At 39.9% G+C, this 27,209-nt stretch overlaps 1 protein-coding gene across 1 annotated transcript in view; it reads right to left on the bottom strand.

Moving 5' to 3' along the window:
* The window catches only part of dmac2 (distal membrane arm assembly component 2), a 38,703-nt gene that overhangs the window by 3,569 nt on the left and 7,925 nt on the right, over positions 1-27,209 (bottom strand). Inside the window, 3 exon segments of the mRNA XM_060905735.1 lie at positions 1,256-1,418; positions 15,749-15,888; positions 19,349-19,429. Of these exon segments, the coding sequence (XP_060761718.1) occupies positions 1,256-1,418; positions 15,749-15,888; positions 19,349-19,429 (384 nt within the window).

Consider the following 27,209-nt stretch of genomic DNA (forward strand, 5'->3'; position numbering starts at 1 on the left):
AAAAAAAGTTGTAGAAATAACCACTAACTGTGGTACAATAACTATACTGCCATATGTACAAAATATTACTGTATTTAGGTGCCTGTTCTCATTTCCAAGCACTCTTCTGCTCAAACGGGCTTACCATTTGATTTACACAATCAGCCTAACATTTGAAGGTGCAAAAATATATTTTACTGTGACACAAAGGTTAATTATACCTTTAAAATAAACAAAGAAGACATTTGCTGATTGCATAAGTATTCACCCCCTGGGAAAGTACTTCGTAGAGTCACCTTTTGGCTGCAATTATAGCTCAAGTCTTCTGGGATATGCCCATCAGCTTTGCACATCTGATATGTTTGCCTGTTCTTCTTGTTAACTTGCTCAAGCTCTGCAAGATTAGATGGAAACTCTTGGTAAACAGCAATTTTCAAATCTCCGAGGTTTGGGCTTTGACTGAGCCATTCTAACACATTATTGGTTTTTGAACCACTCCAGTGCATCATCGGCAGTATTCTGAGGGTCGTTTTCCTTTTGGAATACAGTATGAACCTCTGCCATAGTCACAACTCTCTTGTAGATTGGAACAGACTTTCTTCTGTGGTTGCCCTGCATATAGCTCCATCCATCTTGCCCTCAACCCTGACCAATTCCCCAGTCCCTTCTGATGAAAAGCATCCCCGCAGCATAATGCCGCCACCACCATGCTTCAACGTGGGGATGATGTTCTGAGATGAGTAAGGAGTAATATTGGGTTTGCACCAAACGTAGCACTTTGTGTTAGGGCCAAAATTTTGGTCTCATCAGACCAGAGACCTCTTTTCCACACGTCTGCTCAGTGTCCAACATGCATTCTGTCGAACTTCAAACATGATTTCATATGGCATTCATCTTTTCCCTCAATAATGCCTTTCTTCCCACCACTATTCCATGAAGTCTTTTTGTGGCGCATGTAGATGTATTACATATACTCCCAACTGAGTGCATTTCATTTACAGGTTGTAACTACAAAATGTAGGAAAGTTCAAGGGGAGGGTCCTTGTCTATACTTATGCAAGGCAGTTGCATTCTGAATCTCTTAGCCCATTGCAACAGCTCTGCTTCGTGATATATTACTTCAGTAACATGTATTTGGAGATACACTGAGTTTGCATACATGTTGTATTCACTTATGGTAGCTTAGATAACGTTAAAGTCTACTTCATAGCTCCTACTGTGTTAAATTCTACCCAACATTGTTTTTAATTTGCAAGTTTACACCAAACTGATATACCTGAGGTGTTGTAGTGCAGCTAAACCTCCCACAGTGATACGAGGGCAGTGGGATACGTTTAACTCCTGAAGGGTCTCGCCGAAAACATGTAAGCGAGCAAGGAACCAGTCATCGACCTCCGGACAGCCCTGCACGGAGAGGGAGCGCAGTTTGCACTGACTCGCTGTCAAGAGAAATAGATTGTGAAATCCAGGTCAGGTATGGTTCAAAAGATCAAGCAACTGGTCTCAGCTGAGAAAAAGCACTTAAGCCATCATAACAGCAGAAATGTAGTTTAAGTTTTTGCAAAAGTTGTTCTACTGATATTAAAACAAAACAAAACAAGATGTGACAAAAGGATTTATTAAATAACTACAGTGCCTTGCAAAAGTATTCATCCCCCTTGGTGTTTGTCCTGTTTTGTCACAATACAAGCTGGAATTAAAATGCATTTTGGGAGGTTAGCACCATTTGGTTTACACAACATGCCTACCACTTTAAGTGTGAAAGTTGTTGTTTTATTGCAACACAAACAATAATTAAGATAATAAAAAAAAAAAAAAACAGAAATCTGGAGTGTGCATAGGTATTCACTCCCCAAAGTCAATACTTTGTAGAGCCACCTTTTGCTGGAATTCCAGCTGCAAGTCTCTTGGGGTATGTCTCTATTAGCTTAGCACATCTAGCCACTGGGATTTTTGCCCATTCCTCAAGGCAAAACTGCTCCAACTCCTTCAAGTTAGATGGGTTGCATTGGTGTCCAGCAATCTTCAAGTTATACCACAGATTCTCAATTTGATCGAGGTCTGGGCTTTGATTAGGCCATTCCAAGACATTTAAATGTTTCCCTTTAAACCACGCCAGTGTAGCTTTAGCAGTATGTTTAGGGTCATTGTCCTGCTGGAATGTGAACCTTCATCCCAGTCTCAAACCTCTGGCTGACTCAAACAGGTTTTCCTCCAGAATTGCCCTGTATTTAGTGCCATCCATCTTTCCTTCAGTCCTGACCAGCTTTCCTGTCCCTGCAGATGAAAAACATCCCCACAGCATGATGCTGCCACCACCATGCTTCACTGTAGGAATGGTGTTTTCAGGGTCTTGGGTTTGCACCATACACGACATTTCCAATGATGGCCAAAAAGATAATTTTTAGTCTCTTTTGACCAGAGAATCTTCTTCCATGTGTTTGGGGAGTCTGCCACATCCAAACTCCAAATGTGTTTTGTTAAGCAATGACTTTTTTTTCTGGCCACTCTTCCATAAAGCCCCACTCTGTGGAGTGTACAGCTTAAAGTGGTCCTATGGACAGATACTCCCATCTCCACTGTGGATCTTTGCAGCTCCTTCAGTGTTATCTTTGGTGTCTTTGTTGCATCTCTGATTAATGCCCTCCTTGCCCGGTCTGTGAGTTTTGGTGGGCGGGGCCTTCTCTTGTCAGGTTTGTAGTGGTGCCATATTCTTTCCCTTTTGCTATAATGGATTTAATGGTGCTCCCTGGGATATTCAAAGGCTTTTTTTTTTTGTTTTTTTTTCTATAACCCAACCCTGATCCATACTTCTCCACAACTTTGTCTCTGACCTGTTTGGAGGCTCCTTGGTTTTCATGTTGCTTGTTTAGTCGTGTTGCAGAGTCAGGGTCCTTCCAGAACAGGTTGATTTATACAGACATCATGTGACAGATCATGTGACACTTTGATTGCACACAGGTGGATCTTAATCAACTAATTATGTGACTTATGAAGGGAATTGGTTGGACCAGCTCTTATTTAGGGGTTTCATATAAAAGGGGGTGAATACCTATGCACACTCCAGATTTCAGTTTTTTTCATCTTAATTATTGTTTGTGTCACAATAAAACAACAATTTTCACTTTAAAGTGGTAGGCATGCTGTGTAAATCAAATGGTGCTTACCCTCCAAAAATCCATTTTAATTCCAGTTTGGAATGCGACAAAACAGGACAAACAACAAGGGGGATGAATACTTTTGCAAGACACTGTGTATACACTCACTGGCCACTTTAATAGGAACTTGTTGTTGATTCTAAGATCCCTGTTCTTGGCTGCAGGAGTGGAACCCAATGTGGTCTTCTGTCTGCTGTTGCATGCTGAGATGCTTTTCTGCTCACCACAGTTGTAAAGAGTTGCTACAGTACATCTTTCCTGGCAGCTCAAAACAATTTGACCAATTTCCTCTGACGTCTATCATCAACGAGGCGTTTCCACCCACAGAACTGTCAACGTTTTTTGTTTTTCGCACCATTCTGTGTAAACTCTAGAGACTGTTGTGTGTGAAAACCCCAGGAGATCAGCAGTTTCTGAAATACTCAACCAGTCTATCTGGCACCAACACCCATGTCACAGTGAAAGTCACAGAGATCACAATTTTTCCCATTCTGATGTTTGAAGTGAACATTAACTGAAGCTCTTGATTTGTATCTGCATTATTTTATACGTTGTGCTGCTGTCAAGGGATCGGCTGATTAGAGAACTGCATTCAACAGTGGGTGTATGGATGTTCCTAATAAAGTAGCCAGTGAGTGTACATCTCTGCACATGTAATTGATTATTTTCCTTTGACAGCATGTTCCAAAGTCTTTTATTCCTCTCATACAACAGGAATTTCCACTTTTTTTTTTTTAGCATCCATTTATAGACCCTTTTCAGTCACGTGACCTTCGTAAACGCGACCGCCATTTTGGACATGTAGTGGACTTCGGCTCGAATCGGTTTGAATGCGAGGAAGGCGACAAACATAAAAGAAAAAGGAGCGAGATGCAGAAAACTGTATTTACTAGTTTACTGTAATTATGATCTGGCAGCTATTTACACCGGATCCAGTGTAAATAGCTGCCGGAGCCAACGTCCGAGCTTGCCGGAGCGTGCTCCGGCCGGCCGCGAGCTAGCGCGCTCCGGAACCTCAGACGTTGGCTCCGGCAGCTATTTACACTGGATCCGGTGTAAATAGCTGCCAGATCATAATTACGGTAAACTAGAATGGAATGTTAACAGCAATGTAATGCCTTTTCTGGCTAATTTTATTCGTCTTACCTCCAACAAAGTGATCACTACACAAGCGTTGGTGTGCCGCTATCCATCTTCTCTGTCGGTCAGCATCTACCGGGATCCGATAAAATGATAACCCTTGCCTTGTTTGTTGATGGTTACTACATCCAGGTGCACAACAATATAGTGGCATGATGGAAGTCTTGCTGAAAATAAACACTTTCTTTGCTGCCGTTCCTCAATGTCGGCTGTGGTAAACTACTGGTAGTACATGTCCAAAATGGCGGCCGCGTTTGTCGTGACGTCAGGTGAAAAGGGTCCATAGTCATACGGTATATAATGTTGTGGAACGTCCATGTAATACATTTATTATTGGCTCAAATTTAGTAAGACAAAAAAAAAAAAAAAGGCAGCTTGTCACAGAGTAATCGTAAAATGCAAGGTTTGCTGTCTTGAGGACTTCACCTCTGACGGTTATAAAGAACTGATAATGGTAGCCTCTTTCTATAAATTTTAAATATCTCCTCAAAAAAGTATCGCCACAGCAACAAGTATACATTTGTCTTTGTTAAATACAGAGGTGGACAGTAACGAAGAACATTTACTTGAGTACTGTACTTAAGTACACTTTTTGAGTATCTGTACTTTACTTGAGTATTTTTTTTTTTTAGAAACTTATGACTTTAACTTCACTACGTCTGAAAGGCAAATATCGTACTTTTTACTCCACTACATTTCTATCAAGGTCCTCGTTACTATGAAGCAGCTTTGAAAGTGGATGTTTTTTTCTTTTCTTTTCTAAAACGTGATTGTTTTTTTCGCAGGTGACACTGAGACAGCCGATCAGTAATCACTCGGGTTGCGTCACGTCCATAGACTGGATAAAATCAAGTTCAACGATTTCTCAACAGCGTTATTTAACACGATCGGTTGATGGCAGAATGGAAGGAGGCGGTTCTTCTGGAGAACGTACACACCCATGGCTATACCCAGAACCCATGTTTCAGTTTTCTGAAAGGATTAAAGATTCGTTTCGTTTTAAATGTTTGCCGAAAACGAATCACATCACGGCCTACACAAACTCGCCGTCCAACCTGCGGAAGCACATTGAAGTATATAAACGTTTTATTCCAAGAGAAAGCTTGCAACGAAGTTGTCTGTGCTTTTAGAGCTAGCGATAACGTTGCAAACGTAGCTATGCAGTCTGGTTAGTCAAATGACTTTCTATGGATTTACCCGCCAAGTTGCCGTAGCCTTGTCCACGGCTAACGCTAACACATAGCTAGTTAACTTGGACACTCTTAGTTAGCATGTAAAAATGGAGTTACGCTAAGATGAATAACGTTAACTTATCTGAAGACCTTTCAGAAATACGTTTTAGCATAATCTTGCCAAATAAACAAAATGTAGAAATCTTTCTTTTCTAGTAGTGTTAGCTACCCAATATGATTTTGAGTTTGAAAAGCGTTTGCTAGCATGTCAAGTGGAGTTTCACTGACTAGCTAGCTTAACGTTAAACCACCATGATGGCACAGCATGCGTTCATTTTGTAAATTCACATTTCTGTCTTTGGTAATGGCGTTAGGTTTTGTAAGCATTGTGGAAATACAACCCCGATTCCAAAAAAGTTGGGACAAAGTACAAATTGTAAATAAAAACGGAATGCAATGATGTGGAAGTTTCAAAATACCATATTTTATTCAGAATAGAACACAGATGACATATCAAATGTTTAAATTGAGAAAATGTATCATTTAAAGAGAAAAATTAGGTGATTTTAAATTTCATGACAACACCACATCTCAAAAAAGTTGGGACAAGGCCATGTTTACCACTGTGAGACATCCCCTTTTCTCTTTACAGCAGTCTGTAAACGTCTGGGGACTGAGGAGACAAGTTGCTCAAGTTTAGGGATAGGAATGTTAACCCATTCTTGTCTAATGTAGGATTCTAGTTGCTCAACTGTCTTAGGTCTTTTTTGTCGTATCTTCCGTTTTATGATGCGCCAAATGTTTTCTATGGGTGAAAGATCTGGACTGCAGGCTGGCCAGTTCAGTACCCGGACCCTTCTTCTACACAGCCATGATGCTGTAATTGATGCAGTATGTGGTTTGGCATTGTCATGTTGGAAAATGCAAGGTCTTCCCTGAAAGAGACGTCGTCTGGATGGGAGCATATGTTGCTCTAGAACCTGGATATACCTTTCAGCACTGATGGTGTCTTTCCAGATGTGTAAGCTGCCCATGTCACACGCACTAATGCAACCCAATACCATCAGAGACGCAGGCTTCTGAACTGAGCGCTGATAACAACTTGGGTCGTCCTTCTCCTCTTTAGTCCGAATGACACGGCGTCCCTGATTTCCATAAAGAACTTCAAATTTTGATTCGTCTGACCACAGAACAGTTTTCCACTTTGCCACAGTCCATTTTAAATGAGCCTTGGCCCAGAGAAGACGTCTGCACTTCTGGATCATGTTTAGATACGGCTTCTGCTTTAAACTATAGAGTTTTAGCTGGCAACGGCGGATGGCACGGTGAATTGTGTTCACAGATAATGTTCTCTGGAAATATTCCTGAGCCCATTTTGTGATTTCCAATACAGAAGCATGCCTGTATGTGATGCAGTGCCGTCTAAGGGCCCGAAGAGCACCCAGTATGGTTTTCCGGCCTTGACCCTTATGCACAGAGATTCTTCCAGATTCTCTGAATCTTTTGATGATATTATGCACTGTAGATGATGATATGTTCAAACTCTTTGCAATTTTACACTGTCGAACTCCTTTCTGATATTGCTCCACTATTTGTCGGCGCAGAATTAGGGGGATTGGTGATCCTCTTCCCATCTTTACTTCCGAGAGCCGCTGCCACTCCAAGATGCTCTTTTTATACCCAGTCATGTTAATGACCTATTGCCAATTGACCTAATGAGTTGCAATTTGGTCCTCCAGCTGTTCCTTTTTTGTACCTTTAACTTTTCCAGCCTCTTATTGCCCCTGTCCCAACTTTTTTGAGATGTGTTGCTGTCATGAAATTCCAAATGAGCCAATATTTGGCATGAAATTTCAAAATGTCTCACTTTCGACATTTGATATGTTGTCTATGTTCTATTGTGACTACAATATCAGTTTTTATTTACAATTTGTACTTTGTCCCAACTTTTTTGGAATTGGGGTTGTAATACAATGATGCGTTGACAGAAAATGTACTTTTAATACTTAAGTATTCTTAAAAGCGAGTACTTCAGTACTTTAACTTAAGTAAAAATTTGGCTGGACGACTTTCACTTGTATCGGAGTAACATTTGATCAGCGGGATCTGGACTTTGACTTAAGTAATGAAGTTGGGTACTTTGTCCACTGCTGGTTAAATGCAGCATATTTGTTTATTATTTGTCTTAATCTTGAGTCGGAGTATGCGAGCATGCAAGTCTCTGTTAATAAGCTGTTAAGATGCTCTCTATTCAGGGTTGTTTTACAATCAGGATACGCAAGCTAAAAATCACATTTAACACTTATTATCTTCAATATCAAAAGGCTTGACTAAATAAACTTGTAGCCCTGTGATAGCTCTATTTACCATGCAAAAAAAAATTTGGTGATAACGTTATTTTTGGTGAATGTATGGCAATATATGTCATATTTAGCAAAATTACTCGTGTCATTTAGAAAAAGTGCTTTTTTGACCACAGGTAGCTCCAAAAGGGATGCACTTAAATCATTCTTTATACCACAAAACAAATATTTGGTTCCATATCATTGGAAACATAGTTAAGTTTTAATATTGAATGCCAGTAAGTTTTCAGACTATTTTGATCACATTAGTATGCAATTGTGTCAAAAAAAATGTCCTCTCCGAGACAGCTAATTTTTCAATATAAAATAACATATCTAAAATGATTATTTTCATCCTAAAATGTGGTCAAGATATTGGGACATAAATATTAGAGACAACTAACACAAAGCTTACAGCCTTGTATTTAAAAGCACTATGGAAGTAGTGGATTCTGAATTGTCAAAAAAAAAAAAAGTCCTCTCCGAGAATCACTTCATTTGTTTCTCCCAGCCCTGCTTAAAGCTACACTTAATCTGGTTATAATACAAACTATTACACATGCCTATCTGTTCTTTAACTTGTCCTTCACTTCAAAACTGGTACAAGAACCAGTTTGAATTTTGGACCCCTGTGACACAAACTTTGTACCCTGATTGTAAAACAACCCGTATTATAATATAGTGCAAAACTATCCTGATATCCGACACAGACACCATGACCTATAAAGAGTGTGCACGTGACGTCACGTGATATTTGTTTATCTGCCATCTTGGACGGCATGGCCGCGCATAGAACTTAGACGAACCCGTTCTAATTATCAAGTGTGTGGGAGTAGATCTTTCGAGAATGGTTATATCTTGTTCAGCATTTGGTTGTAGCAATAGACAGGACCAAAAGGAGGGCCTGTCATTTTATAGATTCCCCGCAGACGAGGAGAGACGCGCAAAATGGGTGTCCGCTGTGCGAAGAGAAAACTGGTACCCCAGTTCTACCAGCCGAATTTGTAGTGAACACTTCATATCAGGTAGGTGTAATCTTCTAATTCAGTACTCCTAGTACATCTGTTAAGTTGATTTTCGGCTTGAATGAGGGACTCCCTAAAGTGAATGACGCATGAAATGGAATGACGAATGACAGCTAGTGATTTGAACAATAAATGGTCCCTTGTCATTCAGATTCTTATAAATGGAATAACGACTGAAATGTAGGTGGAATGACATGCTTTCAGCTCATGAAATGGAATGACATTGTTTCTAAGTGGAATGACATACTTTTAGGTTATGTTATCAGTGATATCACCTTTTACAAATGGAATGACAGCGTTTCCAGGTGGAATGACATACTTTAAGCTAATGTTATCAGTGATATCCCCTTTTACAAATGGAATGACAGTGTTTTTAGGTGGAATGACATACTTTGAGGCAATGTTATCAGTGATATCACCTATAACCTAACCCTAACCCTAGAAACAATGTCATTCCATTTGTTAATTTGATATCACTGATAACATTGCCTCAAAGTATGTCATTCCACCTAGAAACCTTATCATTCCATTTGTAAAAGGTGATATCACTGACAACATTAGCTCAAAGTAAGTCAATACATATAGAAACCCTGTCATTCCATTTGTAAAAGCTGATATCCCACCAAGCACCCACTTATCTTATCCTAGGGAGGTCTAAAACTAAAGATTTCAATCGTTATTCCATTTGTAAGAATCTGAATGACAAGGGACCATTTATTGTTCAAATTTACTACCTGTCATTCCATTTCATGCGTCATTCACTTTAGGGAGTCCTTTGAATGATAACTGCATAGTCGGTGATTTGTGATTTTTTTTTTTCAGACAAAAACATACATATTTACAACCCTGTCATTATCTGGAACTGAGTTTAGATTTCGAACATTCTTACGATAAAACGTCCTGCATAGTCTCTTTATGATAAACGTCTTAATGCCACTTACCCGTGAGGTTATCAAGTAGACATTCTTCTTCGGAACCTTCCAGAGGTATAGTTGGGATGCCCATCCCGCAACAAAATATTTATAAGCTTCCAGGCTCTTGTAAGCTTTGAGGGCTTTGCCAGTGTAACACGATTCACGATTAAGAAGAAAATTGTAAATGTCGTGGTAGGCCAGATCGGGCAAATCGCCGGCACCGCAGCTCCGAATTTCCCTGAACAAGGATTGCGGCAAGTTGTACGGATCTGCAATCCCCAACCTGGAACACTTTTCCACGTAACTCTGCCTCACGTCACCTTATGCTGAACAAACTTAGACAAGTAATCATGTGATGTAGATGGGGTATTTTTCGAATTTTCTTGGGGGTTACTCCCTGGATCCATTACGCTCGCGCAAGGTAAACAATCCTGAAGCCGTCCAATATGGCGGAATAAACACGGACGGGTCACGTGACTGCACATCCTCTATAGACTACAGCCAGAACAACCTGCTACTGCACTACATAATATACTACAATAGTATAATGCAGGTAGTGATGGGACATTTGTACACAAGGCACTGAAGCTGCTTTGAACAGAACAACTATTGCAGAGCAGTGTTTCACAGTGTGTTGAAACTTGTGTCAAATTTAGATCGCTGACACACGAAGTTTCAAAATTCGCTTAAAGTGCCATTCCACCATTGGATGTATTCTTTGGAATAAAATACAATATATTTTGACAACATATATAAATGGTATCACTAGATAGATAAATCTTTTAGCTTCAAAATGATATATCAAACATAATTTTTTGACAACGACAAGTATATTAATTTTGCGACCAAAGTCACCTACCCTTTTAATTTCCGCACGTGATGTCATCGGCAGGTTCCCCTTCTTGTGTACCACGTGACGTGTGACATGGCACATATTATCAGCAATGGCGGATAGAACGCGATAAAAACAATACCAATAAATCTAGCTAATACCAATAAATCTAGCTAACTGAAAGATTAACTCAAAATTTTTCGCAATTTTTTTGGCCCCCATATACGAGGAGAAATGACTCTCTCACTTTGGGGGTTTCCTGGTCTAAAAATAGACCGACACGTGGTACACAAGAAGGGGAACCTGCCGATGACATCACGTTTCACTACCGCACGGAAATTAAAAGGGTAGGTGACTTTGGTCGCAAAATTAATATACTTGTCAAAAAATTATGTTTGATATATCATTTTGAAGCTAAAAGATTTCTCTGTCTAGTCATGTCATCAAATATATTGTATTTTATGCCAAAGAATACATCCAATGGTGGAATGGCACTTTAACACAAGAAGGAGGAGCGCTGTTTCAAAGATTTTCGTAGGAATATAACGAATAATATGTACCAATCTATGACGCATATTTACTGCACCATTTTAGACAAGTGAATAGGATTATCAGAACATCAAAATTAAAAAAAAAAGCTCATGAAGTTTTTTTTTGTTTGTTTGTGTGGGTTTTTTTTTTTTTTTTAAGTGTACATAATATTTAGGATGAAATTAACTTCATCCACCCATCACTAAAGTGGGGCTGTTAACGTTTATAACAAGAAACTATACAGGCATGGAGAAAAGAAAAAAAACCCAAACAAACAGCAAGTCGTGTGCGAGTGATGCTTAATAATAATCACCTCTTTCTACATTTTTACCTCCACCATGTTTTCAATGTCACTCGTCTGCCCATCTCTAAGCAAGGTTGCACAAAACCTACTGATCCGATTTCCATGAAACTTGGTGGAATGATGTAGCATGGGCCAAGGAAGTACCCATTAAATTTTGGAGCAGATCCACAAATTTAGTGTCACTTTCGCTACATTGCAAAATAGGCAGTTGGCCTTGTCGGAGGTCTGCACGCTCCGAGCGCCCTTCTAGTTTGTTTGGTTTGATCACTGCTTCACCTGAGCTAAAAGAAAAATGTCATTTTCAGGTGTCTCTTGTACTGGCATGGCTGTATAGCTTTATTATACAACCCCAATTCCAATAAAAAGTTAGGACACCGTGTAAAATGTAAATAACATAATGCAGTGATTTGCAAATCATGAAAAACCTAAATTTCACTGAAAATAGTGCAAGGACAACATATCAAATGTTGAAACTATTTCTTGTATCGTATTTTCTTGATGAATTTGATGTCAGCAACACATTTAAAAAAAAAATTTGGGACGGGGGCATGTTTACCACCATGTTGCATCACCTCTACTTTTAACAACACTCTGTAAACGCTTGGGAACTGAGGAGACCAATTGCTGCAGTTTTGAAAGAGAAACGTTGTCCCATTTTTGCCCGATTTACAATTTCAGCTGCTCGACAGTTTGGGGTCTCTTTTGTCATATTTTGTGCTTCATAATGCGCCAAATGTTTTAAATGGGAGACAGGTCTGGACTGCAGGCAGGCCAGTTTAGCACCTGGACTCTTTTACTACAGAGCCATGCAGTTTTAATATGTGCAAAAAGCGGTTTGGCATTGTCTTGCTGAAGTAAGGAAGGCCTTCCCTGAAAAAGATTTTGTCTGGAAGGCAGCATATTGCTCTGAAACATGTAAATATCATTCAGCATTAATGATGCCTTCCCAGATGTACAAGCTACCCATGTCATGTGCACTAATGCACCCTCATACCATCACAGACGCCGGCTTCTGAACTGTGCACTGATAAGCCGGATGGTCCCTCTCCTCTTTAGCCTGGAGGACGTGGTGTCCATGATTTCTAAAAAGAATTTCTACTTTTGATTCATCAGATGTGGGGACAATTTTCCACTTCACCTCAGTCCATCGTAAAAGCGTTCGGACCCAGAGAAGGTGTTGGTGTTTCCGGATATTGTTTATATCCCGTTTTAACTTGCATTTGCGGATGCAGTAATGAACTGTTTTCACAGACAATGGTTTTCTGAAGTGTTCCTGAGCCCATATAGTGATTTCCACGACAGACATGTGTCTGCTTTTAATGCAGTGTCTCCTGAGGGCCTGAAGATCACAGGCATCCAGTGTCAGTGTTCAGCCTTGTCTCTTGCATACAGAGATTTCTCCAGATTCTCTGAATCTTTTAATGATATTATATATGGTAAATGATGTGATCCCCAAATTCTTTGCAGTTTTACACTGAGGAACGTTATTCTTAAACTGTTGCACTGTTTGCCCACGCAGTCTTTCACAGAGCGGTGAACCCCTTAGACCGTGGGCCGAAGCTGTATTTGTGCCTAAATTTTTCAATGGCCTCATTTTTTTGGTGACTACAATATCTATATATCAATTTAATCAGCAGACCTTCCTCTTTCTAAAAATAAAATGTTCTCCTCACAACTGCCTTTCACTATGCAATAAAATAGATTTAAAAATGAATACCGTCTGTGTAAAAATGAAATTTATGAGAAAAGGTACTCCATCAGTATGGAAAGAAATTGTCTCATATTTACAAAACATACAGTGATAATGAACAACTACAACTGTTTTTCTTGAAACAGTTAATTATGTTTTACATTTTAAATCACACTGCAATATAAAACATTATTAACACTTACAAATTTTGAACCAGTTTAAATGAAACCATGCTCAAAGTTCAATGATGTACAAAACACTGATCCCTAACACAGGGATTTGCATTATTAAATCCTTTGTACATTCATATTAAAACTGATATTTGAACTCATTTTAAAAGACTTATTGATAGGCGTGGAATGACTCGATGATAACAAAAAATATTTACCTGTATTAATATTCTTTTGTCTTTCTTCAGTTTGGCCGCCTGCAAAAGTTTTGCAGCGTCGGTCTCACACGTTACCAACTTTTCTTTCTTCCATTTACGACTTGTTTTGTCCAGAGTAGTTTTGTTTTTACAACAGATTATGCATTCGTGTGGTAGAACGTGTTTTGAGCCTCTCTCGGCTGATGATTTTAATACCGATCTTAATAGTTTCGGAGGAGAAGGCATGGGAACTTCATGATTTTGTATTGTTGTCCGCGAGCAGCCTTTTTCTCGTCTTCTTATTGCTTGTTCAAGTCGTCTCTGGTCGGTAAACTTTTGGTAACAGCGGCGATGATAGCCAGCACTGGTACGTGAAAGGCTGTCGAAATTGACTGCTAACAATTTTTCAGGGCGATCTAGAGCTGCCCAAGTATCCATACGTTCGGATAATTTTTTCCATGAGGTATCCGAAAAGGATATGATGGGCTCGTTGTCCAAATTGATAACATGGCACGCACACCCAGAGTTGAGCGCTGCCATCTTGGATGTACCGAGCTGATGGCTTAGGCGCAATTTGATTGGCTAAAGCGTGTTCATCGCTATGGCAACTGTACACGAAATCGACCACTTTCAAGTTCAATTTACTAACTAGCAAAAGTGTATTTTTAGTAGAACATTTTCATTTTATAGCAAAAAAACATTGATATTTTTTATCATGTAGAGATATACTCTTCACGTTATTTATGAGGCACTTTACCACAATAATCTACGTCGGCCCACGGCCTACCTCCCCATCTTTATGCTGCGTTCATGTGCTATGGGAAGATGATATTTTCCAGTTGGGAAGTGGTATTTACCAGTGTGTTGTGTTCACATGCTTTTGTTGTTGTTGACAAATTAAAGATGGTGGACCAGATTCAGAATCAGGCCTGTTATTTGGCTAAAACAATTATAGATTGCCTTGTTCATCAGCTGCAGCAGGAATATGAGTTATCAAAAGTCAAAAAATGCTGAATATTTCCTGATCATGACAAGTAGAGATTTTCTTAACACATTGAATGCCACGCAGTTTTTGGAAATTTGGCTGTAGCCACAATGAGAGTAGCCAGTATCTAGATCATTGTTGGCATTCTTTGGACAGCCACAGAATATTTTGTATTAGGCTATAATATACGTATTATAATAATATACATAACATGACTCGTTTAAAAGGTGAGAGTCAGCTTTCCGTAGGTGAAAACCACTTCTTTCTTGGTTCATAAGCTAGTCTTGTACCGCTCGCCGCCATGTTGAAAAGGTTAAAGTTCATCTCATCTCGGCAACTCATCTCATCTCATTATCTCTAGCCGCTTTATCCTTCTACAGGGTCACAGGCAAGCTGGAGCCTATCCCAGCTGACTACGGGCGAAAGGCGGGGTACACCCTGGACAAGTCGCCAGGTCATCACAGGGCCGACACATAGACACAGACAACCATTCACACTCACATTCACACCTACGGTCAATTTAGAGTCACCAGTTAACCTAACCTGCATGTCTTTGGACTGTGGGGGAAACCGGAGCACCCGGAGGAAACCCATGCGGACACAGGGAGAACATGCAAACTCCGCACAGAAAGGCCCTCGCCGGCCACGGGGCTCGAACCCAGACCTTCTTGCTGTGAGGCGACAGCGCTAACCACTACACCACCGTGCCGCCCATCTCGGCAACTCACGTATCAAAATTTTCTACGAGTTGCCCAGTGGAAAATACCACAAGAGGGGGCGTTCATGTGTGCTTTCCATGTCGGCGTTTGGTATTTACCATAATTCCCATAGCACATGAACGCACCATTACTTCCGAGACTTTCTTCATGTTAATGATCTATTGCCAATTAACTGTATTAGCTTCTTTTTTTTTTTTAAACAAACATCACAACTTTTCCAGTCTTTTCTTGCCTCTGTCCTAACTTTTTTGAAATATGTTGCTGGCACTAAATTCAAAATGAGCATATATTTAAAAAAAACAAAACAAAAAACAAACCCAAACCTCTCGGTTTCAACATTTGATATGTTGTCTTTGTACCATTTTCAATTAAATATCAGGTTTCCATTATTTACAAACCACCACATTCTGCTTTTATTAACAGTGTTCCAAACTTTTTGGAATTGGGGTTGTACTATAGTTGTTTTTGGGACCTCTGCCAAGGATCAGTCGATACTTGTACACTGTTCTGATGTTTAGTAAGGTTTGAATTTTGGAAAATGCTTTGAAAATTTTGTACAGTGTTGTGTGAGCATGTCGAGAGAGGATTACTGAGGTTGTGCAGTCCAGCGTGGTTGATCACAGTCCTGCTCAAGTCAATCTCTTCTATAGTGGAGTCTGGCGTGTTCACAAAGTCAAAACTAAACTTTCCCTTTGAATCAACACGAAACCATTCGGTCTGTCCAGCAAATCTGCAAACAAAATCAAGCAGGCAGTCAAGCGTTTACTGTTAACACTCACTGTTGTATCTACGGTGCTTTGCATAAATATTCGCCACCACCCCTTTCACTTTGCTCTATTTTTGTAGTGTTATAACCTGGAACTGAAACTGACATTAACTAGGATTGTATTACAAATAAAAACATACAATTTATGGTTAGCAATATACGTTCTTAATTAAGAACGTATATTACATACGTTCTCAATTATTAAAAATGTTCTGTTTCTGGTCCACCGGCCAGGTGAGTGCCGTTTGTGCGGTTGAAATTTTTTTTTTAATGCCGGTTTTTCGACATTTTTTTCGGGTTCGTAAATCTAAAATCGAACTTGGCATTTATGCATTCCGAGCAGAATATAGAATCGAATCAGCTCTGCGCATGCGCCGTGCGGCACAAAAAAATGGCAGCCACCATGAAGGAAGGAGATCCGGAGTTTTCAAACATTTGCTTAAGTGTGAAATCGCAAAATGGTATTCTAGCGAACAACAAAATAGTAAAGATTCAGAAAAACAAATCATTCAGTGATCATTTTATCCGAACTAGGCCTAACGGTTGATTTAGAACTACAAAAAGTCCATGTGTCAGACCATCACAAACTGTTACTGGAAAATTCGCTTGATCTTGATCCATCCGAGACGTTACAAACAACTTTTGAGTTTTGTTATGCGACATTCATTACCTACTTTGTTAATGACCCTGACAGATCTGTAGGAGAACCTAATAGATCTTAATATTTTATTAAATGTGTCTGCTTTTGTAATAAAAAAGTACTGAAAGAAAAAGCAAACACAGCATTGCAATTTCTTATCCATATATATATATATATATATATATATATATATATATATATATATATATAAATAAAAATACAAAAAAAAAAAATCCCTCCCTCCCTCCTGAAAATTTTTTTGCTCCCCAGTGGACAGGAAACAGATTTTTTTTTTTTTAAGGATGGCCTGTGCTCAATATATAGTAAGTACACCTGTTCCCAGAAGGTCCAGTTTGTTCTCAAATGAACTATCAAAACAAATCCAGGCCAATTTTCTGGAAAAGTCTAAATCAGCATTAAATAAATTAATTTAAACGAAAAAACAACAACAACAGAACATCCTATGGAAGACCATTAAATAAATTTTTTTTTTAAGAAAAATGGAAAGAATATGGCCCAACCATGACTACCTAGAAGAGAAGCAACCATGGGTAACTATGAAAGAACTGGAGAGATCCACAGACACAGAATGTATGGCTAGACTTGAAAATTGCTGTTCGCCAAAGGTCTCGTTCCAATCGGACACGCCTCGAGCAATTTCAGGATACAGATGTTTGGCGCTGATAAAAACATATTCCAATTGTGAGTGCAGGCAAAGGTAGTGGTTCTACCAAGTATGGTCGATGCTCAGAGGGGTGAATACTTACGCAACCAACAAATATCTGCGCTTTTTTTAATTAATTAATTACATATTTTGGACCTTTAAAATGTTAGGCATATTGTATAACACAAATGAATCCCAATTAAGTCAACTGTATTTCTACAAAACTTGGAAGGGGGGGGGGGGGGGGGGGGGTGAATAGATTTGCAAGGCACATACAGTTATACAAATCAGTGTAATTTCCCCCAATATAGATCTTTATTGCTCTAACCATTCAGGTGTACACTTCATCCACACTGTTCACCTTACCATGTAAATCACTGATTCATTTAAAATACAACCCCGATTCCAAAAAAGTTGGGACAAAGTACAAATTGTAAATAAAAATGGAATGCAGTGATGTGGAAGTTTCAAAATTCCATATTTTATTCAGAATAGAACATAGATGACATATCAAATGTTTAAACTGAGAAAATGTATCATTTAAAGAGAAAAATTAGGTGATTTTAAATTTCATGATGACAACACATCTCAAAAAAGTTGGGACAAGGCCATGTTTACCACTGTGAGACATCCCCTTTTCTCTTTACAACAGTCTGTAAACGTCTGGGGACTGAGGAGACAAGTTGCTCAAGTTTAGGGATAGGAATGTTAACCCATTCTTGTCTAATGTAGGATTCTAGTTGCTCAACTGTCTTAGGTCTTTTTTATTGTATCTTCCGTTTTATGATGCGCCAAATGTTTTCTATGGGTGAAAGATCTGGACTGCAGGCTGGCCAGTTCAGTACCCGGACCCTTCTTCTACGCAGCCATGATGCTGTAATTGATGCAGTATGTGGTTTGGCGTTGTCATGTTGGAAAATGGAAGGTCTTCCCTGAAAGAGACGTCGTCTGGATGGGAGCATATGTTGCTCTAGAACCTGGATATACCTTTCAGCATTGATGGTGTCTTTCCAGATGTGTAAGCTGCCCATGCCACACGCACTAATGCAACCCCATACCATCAGAGATGCAGGCTTCTGAACTGAGCGCTGATAACAACTTGGGTCGTCCTTCTCCTCTTTAGTCCGAATGACACGGCGTCCCTGATTTCCATAAAGAACTTCACATTTTGATTCGTCTGACCACAGAACAGTTTTCCACTTTGCCACAGTCCATTTTAAATGAGCCTTGGCCCAGAGAAGACGTCTGCGCTTCTGGATCATGTTTAGATACGGCTTCTTCTTTGAACTATAGAGTTTTAGCTGGCGACGGCGGATGGCACGGTGAATTGTGTTCACAGATAATGTTCTCTGGAAATATTCCTGAGCCCATTTTGTGATTTCCAATACAGAAGCATGCTTGTATGTGATGCAGTGCTGTCTAAGGGCCCGAAGATCACGAGCACCCAGTATGGTTTTCCGGCCTTGACCCTTACGCACAGAGATTCTTCCAGATTCTCTGAATCTTTTGATGATATTATGCACTGTAGATGATGATATGTTCAAACTCTTTGCAATTTTACACTGTCGAACTCCTTTCTGATATTGCTCCACTATTTGTCAGCGCAGAATTAGGGGGATTGGTGATCCTCTTCCCATCTTTACTTCTGAGAGCCGCTGCCACTCCAAGATGCTCTTTTTATACCCAGTCATGTTAATGACCTATTGCCAATTGACCTAATGAGTTGCTATTTGGTCCTCCAGCTGTTCCTTTTTTGTACCTTTAACTTTTCCAGCCTCTTATTGCCCCTGTCCCAACTTTTTTGAGATGTGTTGCTGTCATGAAATTTCAAATGAGCCAATATTTGGCATGAAATTTCAAAATGTCTCACTTTCAACATTTGATATGTTGTCTATGTTCTATTGTGAATACAATATCAGTTTTTGAGATTTGTAAATTATTGCATTCCGTTTTTATTTACAATTTGTACTTTGTCCCAACTTTTTTGGAGTCGGGGTTGTACAGCGTGCTGGAGGATAAAACCAAAAAAAGTGCTCCATCCACACTGCTCTGTACACAGACCAATATGTATGTAATCAATTACTGTATGGCTCGTGTTATGGCATTTTCTTTACGAGTACCTGAAGCTTCCTCCCAGTTTCAGGATGGAGTACGCCGCTGCGACATTGACACCGTATTTCTTCTGTGCGTAAACATAGATCCTGCAAAGGAGACGAGATGTATAGCTTATCATGCTATATCAGTGTTCTTCCTAGGATCAAAATAAAGCCCTAACTTTCGGGGGGCCTGCAGGGCTGCGTGCCATGCCAAAGGCACGTGGAGTGAGAGTACCCTTACCTGGAAAATTTTGAAAAAAGGGAACCCATTTGGTGGAATGTGGTGACTTTTAGGAGCATTTTATGGTGGTACTGACACGGTCACTTTTTACTGTTAACATGGTTGAACGTAGCTGTCAACCCCAAAATGAAAAAAGAAGTGAGAAAGCCGGGGCTGCAGGGACCCGGTCAGGTCCAGGGCAAAGCCCTAGTGGGGGCCCCCCAGCCAAAAATGATTTTGCCAACTTTAAAGCAGATACGCAGAACCTTTATTTTTAAATACATTTCTGAGTGGATAGTATCTCCATCCTTGACTCTTGTATGCTACATAAATGGGAATAAAAATATATTTTTGAGAGTTAAAATTGACCGCAAAGTTGGCATTCGAGCTGCCCCGCTGAGCCAGCCCGCCCTGAGTGAGTGATGTCACTGTGGTAACCGGTTTTAAGGCCGAGGCCTTTGACAGCTATAGACCAAAGCCAGACTCGGCAGGCGAGAGTGGTTGCAATGGCTTCTTCGCTCAGATTTATTGGAGATTCTTTGGATTCCTCAGATAGTAATACATCTGACTGTGATGGTCCTGAAATTGGAGTGTGTACCGGTACACATGCTACCGCTATACACGTAGAACCGTATCAGTTCGAACCATTGGAAAGTGAATCTGATAGTAACATGTCGGCCACGGAGGCCCCCACCTTACGAAATAAAGCCAGAGAACAAAGCTGTCTAGAGAACTGGATGGAATTCAATTGACGGTCTCATGTGACTCTCATTAAAACAGGATGGGTGTTATAACTTATGCAACACACATGTACATGCATGCATTTTCACTGATAAAACGTAAAAGGCTAATTAAATAATCAGATGAACTGAGACAATCACATTCTGAAGCAAATTAAATAATCTTATACCGGTAACTTAAATACATAATACAAGTTACATGTATTAATCTAAATGAAGGTAAACAACGAGTGGTGTTGTTGTGATGTAACCTAGTGAGAGTCGCATCATACCCGTCTGTGTTCTCGCTTCTTGAAGGCCGATCTTGTGGTCGATTGTTTTTGAAACAATCTGACTTTCAGTTCTTTGTTCATTTACTTTTTCCACGTAAGGGTGAGATATTGCTGCTGAGGCAAGCATATCCAGCGAAGAAATCAGACAGCTGGTCCACTCATTCTCCATTTTCTTCATACTGAGTACTCCGCCATTACTGCTCGGCTCACACTCCGGGAGAACTGGTGCAACTGAACTTACTTTCCTTTTCTTGTAGTTTTATTTCCCTTTAATTGTTGGTACTGCACCCTCTTTCAATACGGGCTTATAACCAACGCTCCTCAACAGATCGGAGGTCTCGTACGAGTCTTCAGTAAAATGTGCAGAGCAGAGGAGAGACCACTTCGTAGGCGCCCAATGTGCCCGTGAACTTCTCGCAAAACGCGTCCAAATCTTTGCAGTTTGAACATTCTTGGGCCATGAATGCAACGTAAATCCACCTTCTGTCGTGTTGCTGCACCCGCCAGCAACACCTCTATGTGGCATGGTGATAAATTAGCTCAAAATGGAGGCTCGAAGTTGCAGTCAGCTGTGTTTTAGTATAGCGGAAATGGCAATGAGACCGATAGACTTCCTGCGGTGACGTCACAGATGTCAAGGTCATTCACTCAGACGGCTACCTATATGAATCACTTTAATCATCAAAATTACTGTATTAGATTTATTGTTAACGCTTAAAACTATTCCTGTGCCATTCTTGAGGTCTCAAGGCATTTAAAAAGAAAAAGTGAGGCCATGGTTCTGCGTATCTGCTTTAAGAGGGGACTGGTGGCCTTATTTAGTTTTCACCTTCTTGTTACTATTGATGGAAAACAATGGCTTCACGAGGACACCACATGTATTAACCAAAACAATGCCAGGTAAACAATAACACATTTCAACATGATCATGAAAGATGTGCAAGGATCGCATTTTGATAAGCTTTCACCACAAAACTGCATGTGCATGTCACTTCATAGAAAAACAGGAAACGCAATTTGTGTTGCCACCAAGTCATTTCTAAATCAAGGTTTTAACTCAATAAAAGGGCATGTGTTTGCAATTTATCGCAGCATAGTTTGAGGTTTATTTTGCCCTTTATTAAATGAAAGAGTAAATAAATAATTACATCATTACAAAAAAAAAATTATTTGAACAGAACACAAGCCGAGTAAATTTAATATTCTGTCCTATTTTATAAATTACATTTACTCATTCGAGTTTATAACGTTAAATAAAATAGTAGAAAGATGATATTAAATGAATATACAGTAAAATTAGTGAATTACTCAAAGTAATACCATCCTAACCAAAACCATTATGACAGTGATATATTAACAACTTCCACTTATATACAGTTCGGTCCATATATATTTGGACACTGACACAAATTTTGTTTTTTTACCTGTTTACTGAAACATATTCAAGTTATAGTTATATAATGGACATGGACATAAAGTCCAGACTTTCAGCTTTCATTTGAAGGTATCCACATTAAAATTGGATGAAGGGTTTAGGAGTTTCAGCTCCTTAACATGTGCCACCCTGTTTTTAAAGGGACCAAAAGTAATTGGACAATTGACTCAAAGGCTATTTCATGGGCAGGTGTGGGAAATTCCTTCGTTATGTCGTTCTCAATTAAGCAGATAAAAGGCCTGGAGTTGATTTGAGGTGTGGTGCTTGCATTTGGAAGATTTTGCTGTGAAGAAAACATGCGGTCAAAGGAGCTCTCCATGCAGATGAAACAAGCCATCCTTAAGCTGCGAAAACAGAAAAAAACCCATCCGAGAAATTGCTACAATATTAGGAGTGGCAAAATCTACAGTTTGGTACATCCTGAGAAAGAAAGAAAACACTGGTGAACTCATCAATGCAAAAAGTCCTGGACGCCCACAGAAGACAACAGTGGTGGATGATCGCAGAATAATTTCCATGGTGAAGAGAAACCCCTTCACAACAGCCAACCAAGTGAACAACACTCTCCAGGAGGTAGGTGTATCAATATCCAAATCTACCATAAAGAGAAGACTGCATGAAAGTAAATACAGAGGGTTCACTGCACGGTGCAAGCCACTCATAAGCCTCAAGAATAAAAAGGCTAGATTGGACTTTGCTAAAAAACATCTAAAAAAGCCAGCACAGTTCTGGAAGAACATTCTTTGGACAGATGAAACCAAGATCAACCTCTACCAGAATGATGGAAAGAAAAAAGTATGGTGAAGGCGTGGTACAGCTCATGATCCAAAGCATACCACATCATCTGTAAAACACGGCGGAGGCAGTGTGATGGCTTGGGCATGCATGGCTGCCAGTGGCACTGGGTCACTAGTGTTTGTTGATGATGTGACACAGGACAGAAGCAGCCGGATGAATTCTGAGGTATTCAGAGACATACTGTGTGCTCAAATCCAGCCAAATGCAGCCAAACTGATTGGTCAGCGTTTCATAATACAGATGGACAATGACCCAAAACATAAAGCCAAAGCAACCCAGGAGTTTATTAAAGCAAAGAAGTGGAATATTCTTGAATGGCCAAGTCAGTCACCTGATCTCAACCCAATTGAGCATGCATTTCACTTGTTAAAGACTAAACTTCAGACAGAAAGGCCCACAAACAAACAACAACTGAAAACCGCTGCAGTAAAGGCCTGGCAGAGCATTAAAAAGGAGGAAACACAGCGTCTGGTGACGTCCATGAGTTCAAGACTTCAGGCAGTCATTGCCAACAAAGGGTTTTCAACCAAGTATTAGAAATGAACATTTTATTTACAATTATTTAATTTGTCCAATTACTTTTGAGCCCCTGAAATGAAGGGATTGTGTTTAAAAAATGCTTTAGTTCCTCACATTTTTATGCAATCATTTTGTTCAACCCACTGAATTAAAGCTGAAAGTCTGAACTTCAACTGCATCTGAATTGTTTTGTTCAAAATTCATTGTGGTAATGTACAGAACCAAAACTAGAAAATATTCTCTGTCCAAATATTTATGGACCTAACTGTAGTTATAGATTTATACGTTTATGTGCTTATTTTTTACTTCCCGTCACCAACACAGACTCGCTCGGCTACTACTGTAACAAATGAAACACACCATGCAAAGTTCCTGTTGAAAAAAAAAATTGGCTATACATTTATGATAACGTCTCTACGGGACGATTCAGAATAAGACATCATTTTACTTTAACTTAGCAACTTGGCAAATAGATCTAGTTGAGCTTCAATTAACTGAAACAAGGCACGTTTAACTTTTTTCAAACATGATAAAATATAAAAATACACCTTCTCACGGACAAAAGTCTGTACTGCAAACGCGGTCAAGAGTGATCCTGATGATCTTGCTTTAAGATCTTTGTGAGACTTTCTTTGCATGTGACGTTCAACATCTCGAAGGTCTGATCAACTGATCCTCCTGCTGCAAACAGTGCATCGGAAATGGTGCTTGCTCACTGGATCAGTGATAACGCATGGATACATTTTAGTCCAATTGGAATAAAACTTCGGATCATACTTAGCTGCACCTTGATACTTGGAAATTGTGTTTTTTAGAACTTGGAGGGCCCTCTGATCCAGAATCGTGGTCACTCATTTTCGCCAGCCGCGTCTTTCCGGCCGGTAACGTGGAAATAAGGAAGACAAAGCAAGACACGATTTCATTGGTCGACTTCCTGCTGTCAACCAATCACAGACGTCCTTCCACTGCGTGATTCAGTGCAAAAAATCGTGAATCTCACGCAGACTTGACGTACTCAAGTCCAGAACTTGGATTCAAGTCCGACTTGTGCCCTAATTTTAAGAACTCGTGACTAGAGCACTGGTGACTCAGACTTGGACCCGTGCATTAACTGCATTTGGACTCGTAAATTTGAGACGAAGACTCAGATTTTTTTATAACATGCCATAATAATTTGTCGTAAGATATTTATATCTACATTAATTTTTGTACTAATTTCGTGCAAGAGTGTCACACCTACGTGCATCAGATAGACTCTCAAACGGATTCTCGCACACGTGCCGTAAACAACTCGCACCTGCACAGGATTAAGGCGCAATCAGCGTGCCTACAGTGCCTTGCAAAAGTATTCATCCCCCTTGGTGTTCGTCCTGTTTTGTTGCATTACAAGCTGGAATTAAAATGGATTATTAGAGGGTTTGCACTGTTTGTTTTACACAACACAGCTACCACTTTAAAGGTGCACGTTGTTTTTTTATTGTGACACAAACAATAAGATGAAAAAACAGAAATCTGGAGCGTCCATAGGTATTCACTCCCACCCAAAGTCAATACTTTGTAGAGCCACCTTTTGCTACAATTACAGCTGCAAGTCTCTTGGGGTACTGTATGTCTCTATTAGCTTAGCATATCTAGCCACTGGGATTTTTGCCCATTCCTCAAGGCAAAACTGCTCCAACTCCTTCAAGTTAGATGGGTTGTGTTGGTGTACAGAAATCTTCAAGTTATGCCACAGATTCTCAATTGGATTGAGGTCTGGGCTTTGACTTGGCCATTCCAAGACATTTAAATGTTTCCCTTTAAACCACTCCAGTGTAGTTTTAGCGGTATGTTCAGGGTCATTGTCCTGCTGGAATGTGAACTTTTGTCCCAGTCTCAAACCTCTGGATGACTCAAACAGGTTTTCCTCCAGAATTGCCCTGTATTTAGTGCCATTCATCTTTCCTTCAGTCCTGACCAGCTTTCCTGTCCCTGCAGATGAAAAATATCCCCACAGCATGATGCTGCCACCACCATGCTTCACTGTAGGAATGGTGTTCTCAAGGTGTTGGGTTCGCACCACACATGGCATTTCCCATGATGGCCAAAAAGATAAATTTTAGTCTCATTTGACCAGAGAATCTTCTTCCATGTGTTTGGGGAGTCTGCCACATGCTGTTGGACAAACTCCAAACGTGTTTTCTTAAGCAGTGACTTTTTTCTGGCCACTCTTCCATAAAACCCCGCCCACTCTGTGGAGTGTACGGCTTAAAGTGGTCCTATGGACAGATACTCCCATCTCCACTGTGGATCTTTGCAGCTCCTTCAGTGTTATCTTTGGTGTCTTTGTTGCATCTCTGATTAATGCCCTCCTTGCCCGGTCTGTGAGTTTTGGTGGGTGGCCTTCTCTTGTCAGGTTTGTAGTGGTGCCATATTCTTTCCATTTTGCTATAATGGATTTAATGGTGCTCCCTGGGATATTCAAAGTTTGGGATATTTTTATAACCCAACCCTGATCTATACTTCTCCACAACTTTGACATTTGGAGTGCTCCTTGGTTTTCATGTTGCTTGTTTAGTAGTGTTGCAGAATCAGGGTCCTTCCAGAACAGGTTGATTTATACAGACATCATGTGACAGATCATGTGACACTTTGATTGCACACAGGTGGATCTTAATCAACTAATTATGTGACTTATGAAGTGAATTGGTTGGACCAGCTCTTATTTAGGGGTTTTGTACGAAAGGGGGTGAATACTTATGCACACTCCAGATTTCTATTTTTCATCTTAATTATTGTTTGTGTCACAATAAAACAACAATTTGCACTTTAAAGTGGTAGGCATGCTGTGTAAATCAAATGGTGCTAACCCTCCAAAAATCCATTTTAATTCCAGCTTGGAATGCGACAAAACAGGACAAACACCAAGGGGGATGAATACTTTTGCAAGACACTGTGTATACACTCACTGGCCACTTTAATAGGAACTTGTTGTTGATTCTAAGATCCCTGTTCTTGGCTGCAGGAGTGGAACCCAATGTGGTCTTCCGCTGTTGCATGCTGAGATGCTTTTCTGCTCACCACAGTTGTAAAGAGTTGCTATATCTTTCCTGGCAGCTCAAACCAATTTGACCAATTTCCTCTGACGTCTATCATCAACGAGGCATTTCCACCCACAGAACTGTCAACGTTTTTTGTTTTTCGCACCATTCTGTGTAAAGGATTCTGGATTTACACCATTCTGTGTAAAGTTTTTTCATCTTAATTATTGTTTGTGTCACAATAAAACAACAATGTGCACCTTTAAAGTGGTAGACATGTTGTGTAAATCAAATGGTGCCAACCCTCCAAAAATCCATTTTAATTCCAGCTTGGAATGCGACAAAACAGGACAAACACCAAGGGGGAATGAATACTTTTGCAAGGCACTGTATATAAAAACTGTAAAAGCACACTTACTTTGTGAAGTATTGAGTTGCATTGCTGACACATTACCGAGCCTTATTTCCTTGTTTGGCTTCCTGAGCCCTGATTTCCTGTTTCTCGTCTTTGAGTCTGCTGAATCTACGATAGTCGGTTTGTGCCTCGTTCGACCTATTGCCTGTTTTACCATTTTACGATTTTGCCTGCCGTTCTGGATTGTGTCTTCACTTGTATTAATAAACACACCTTCTGCACTTACATCCATCTCCCAACCATCTCTGACAGAATACTTTACACTCCCTGACAAGTGCCATGTTCAGGAACAAACTATAAAAACGTTACAAAAAAAAAAAGTAATAAAATGGTACACAAATCAGAACCACTAAAACAATCTTAATTAAACAAACAACAGGTACAAATCAAATCCTAGAATGAAAGTCCATTCATATAAAAGTGAGTGCAGGGTGTACTGGCGCCCCATCCAGGGTGAATTCCTGCC

This window comes from Neoarius graeffei, chromosome 23 (assembly GCF_027579695.1).
Source record: "Neoarius graeffei isolate fNeoGra1 chromosome 23, fNeoGra1.pri, whole genome shotgun sequence".
Taxonomy (NCBI): domain Eukaryota; kingdom Metazoa; phylum Chordata; class Actinopteri; order Siluriformes; family Ariidae; genus Neoarius; species Neoarius graeffei.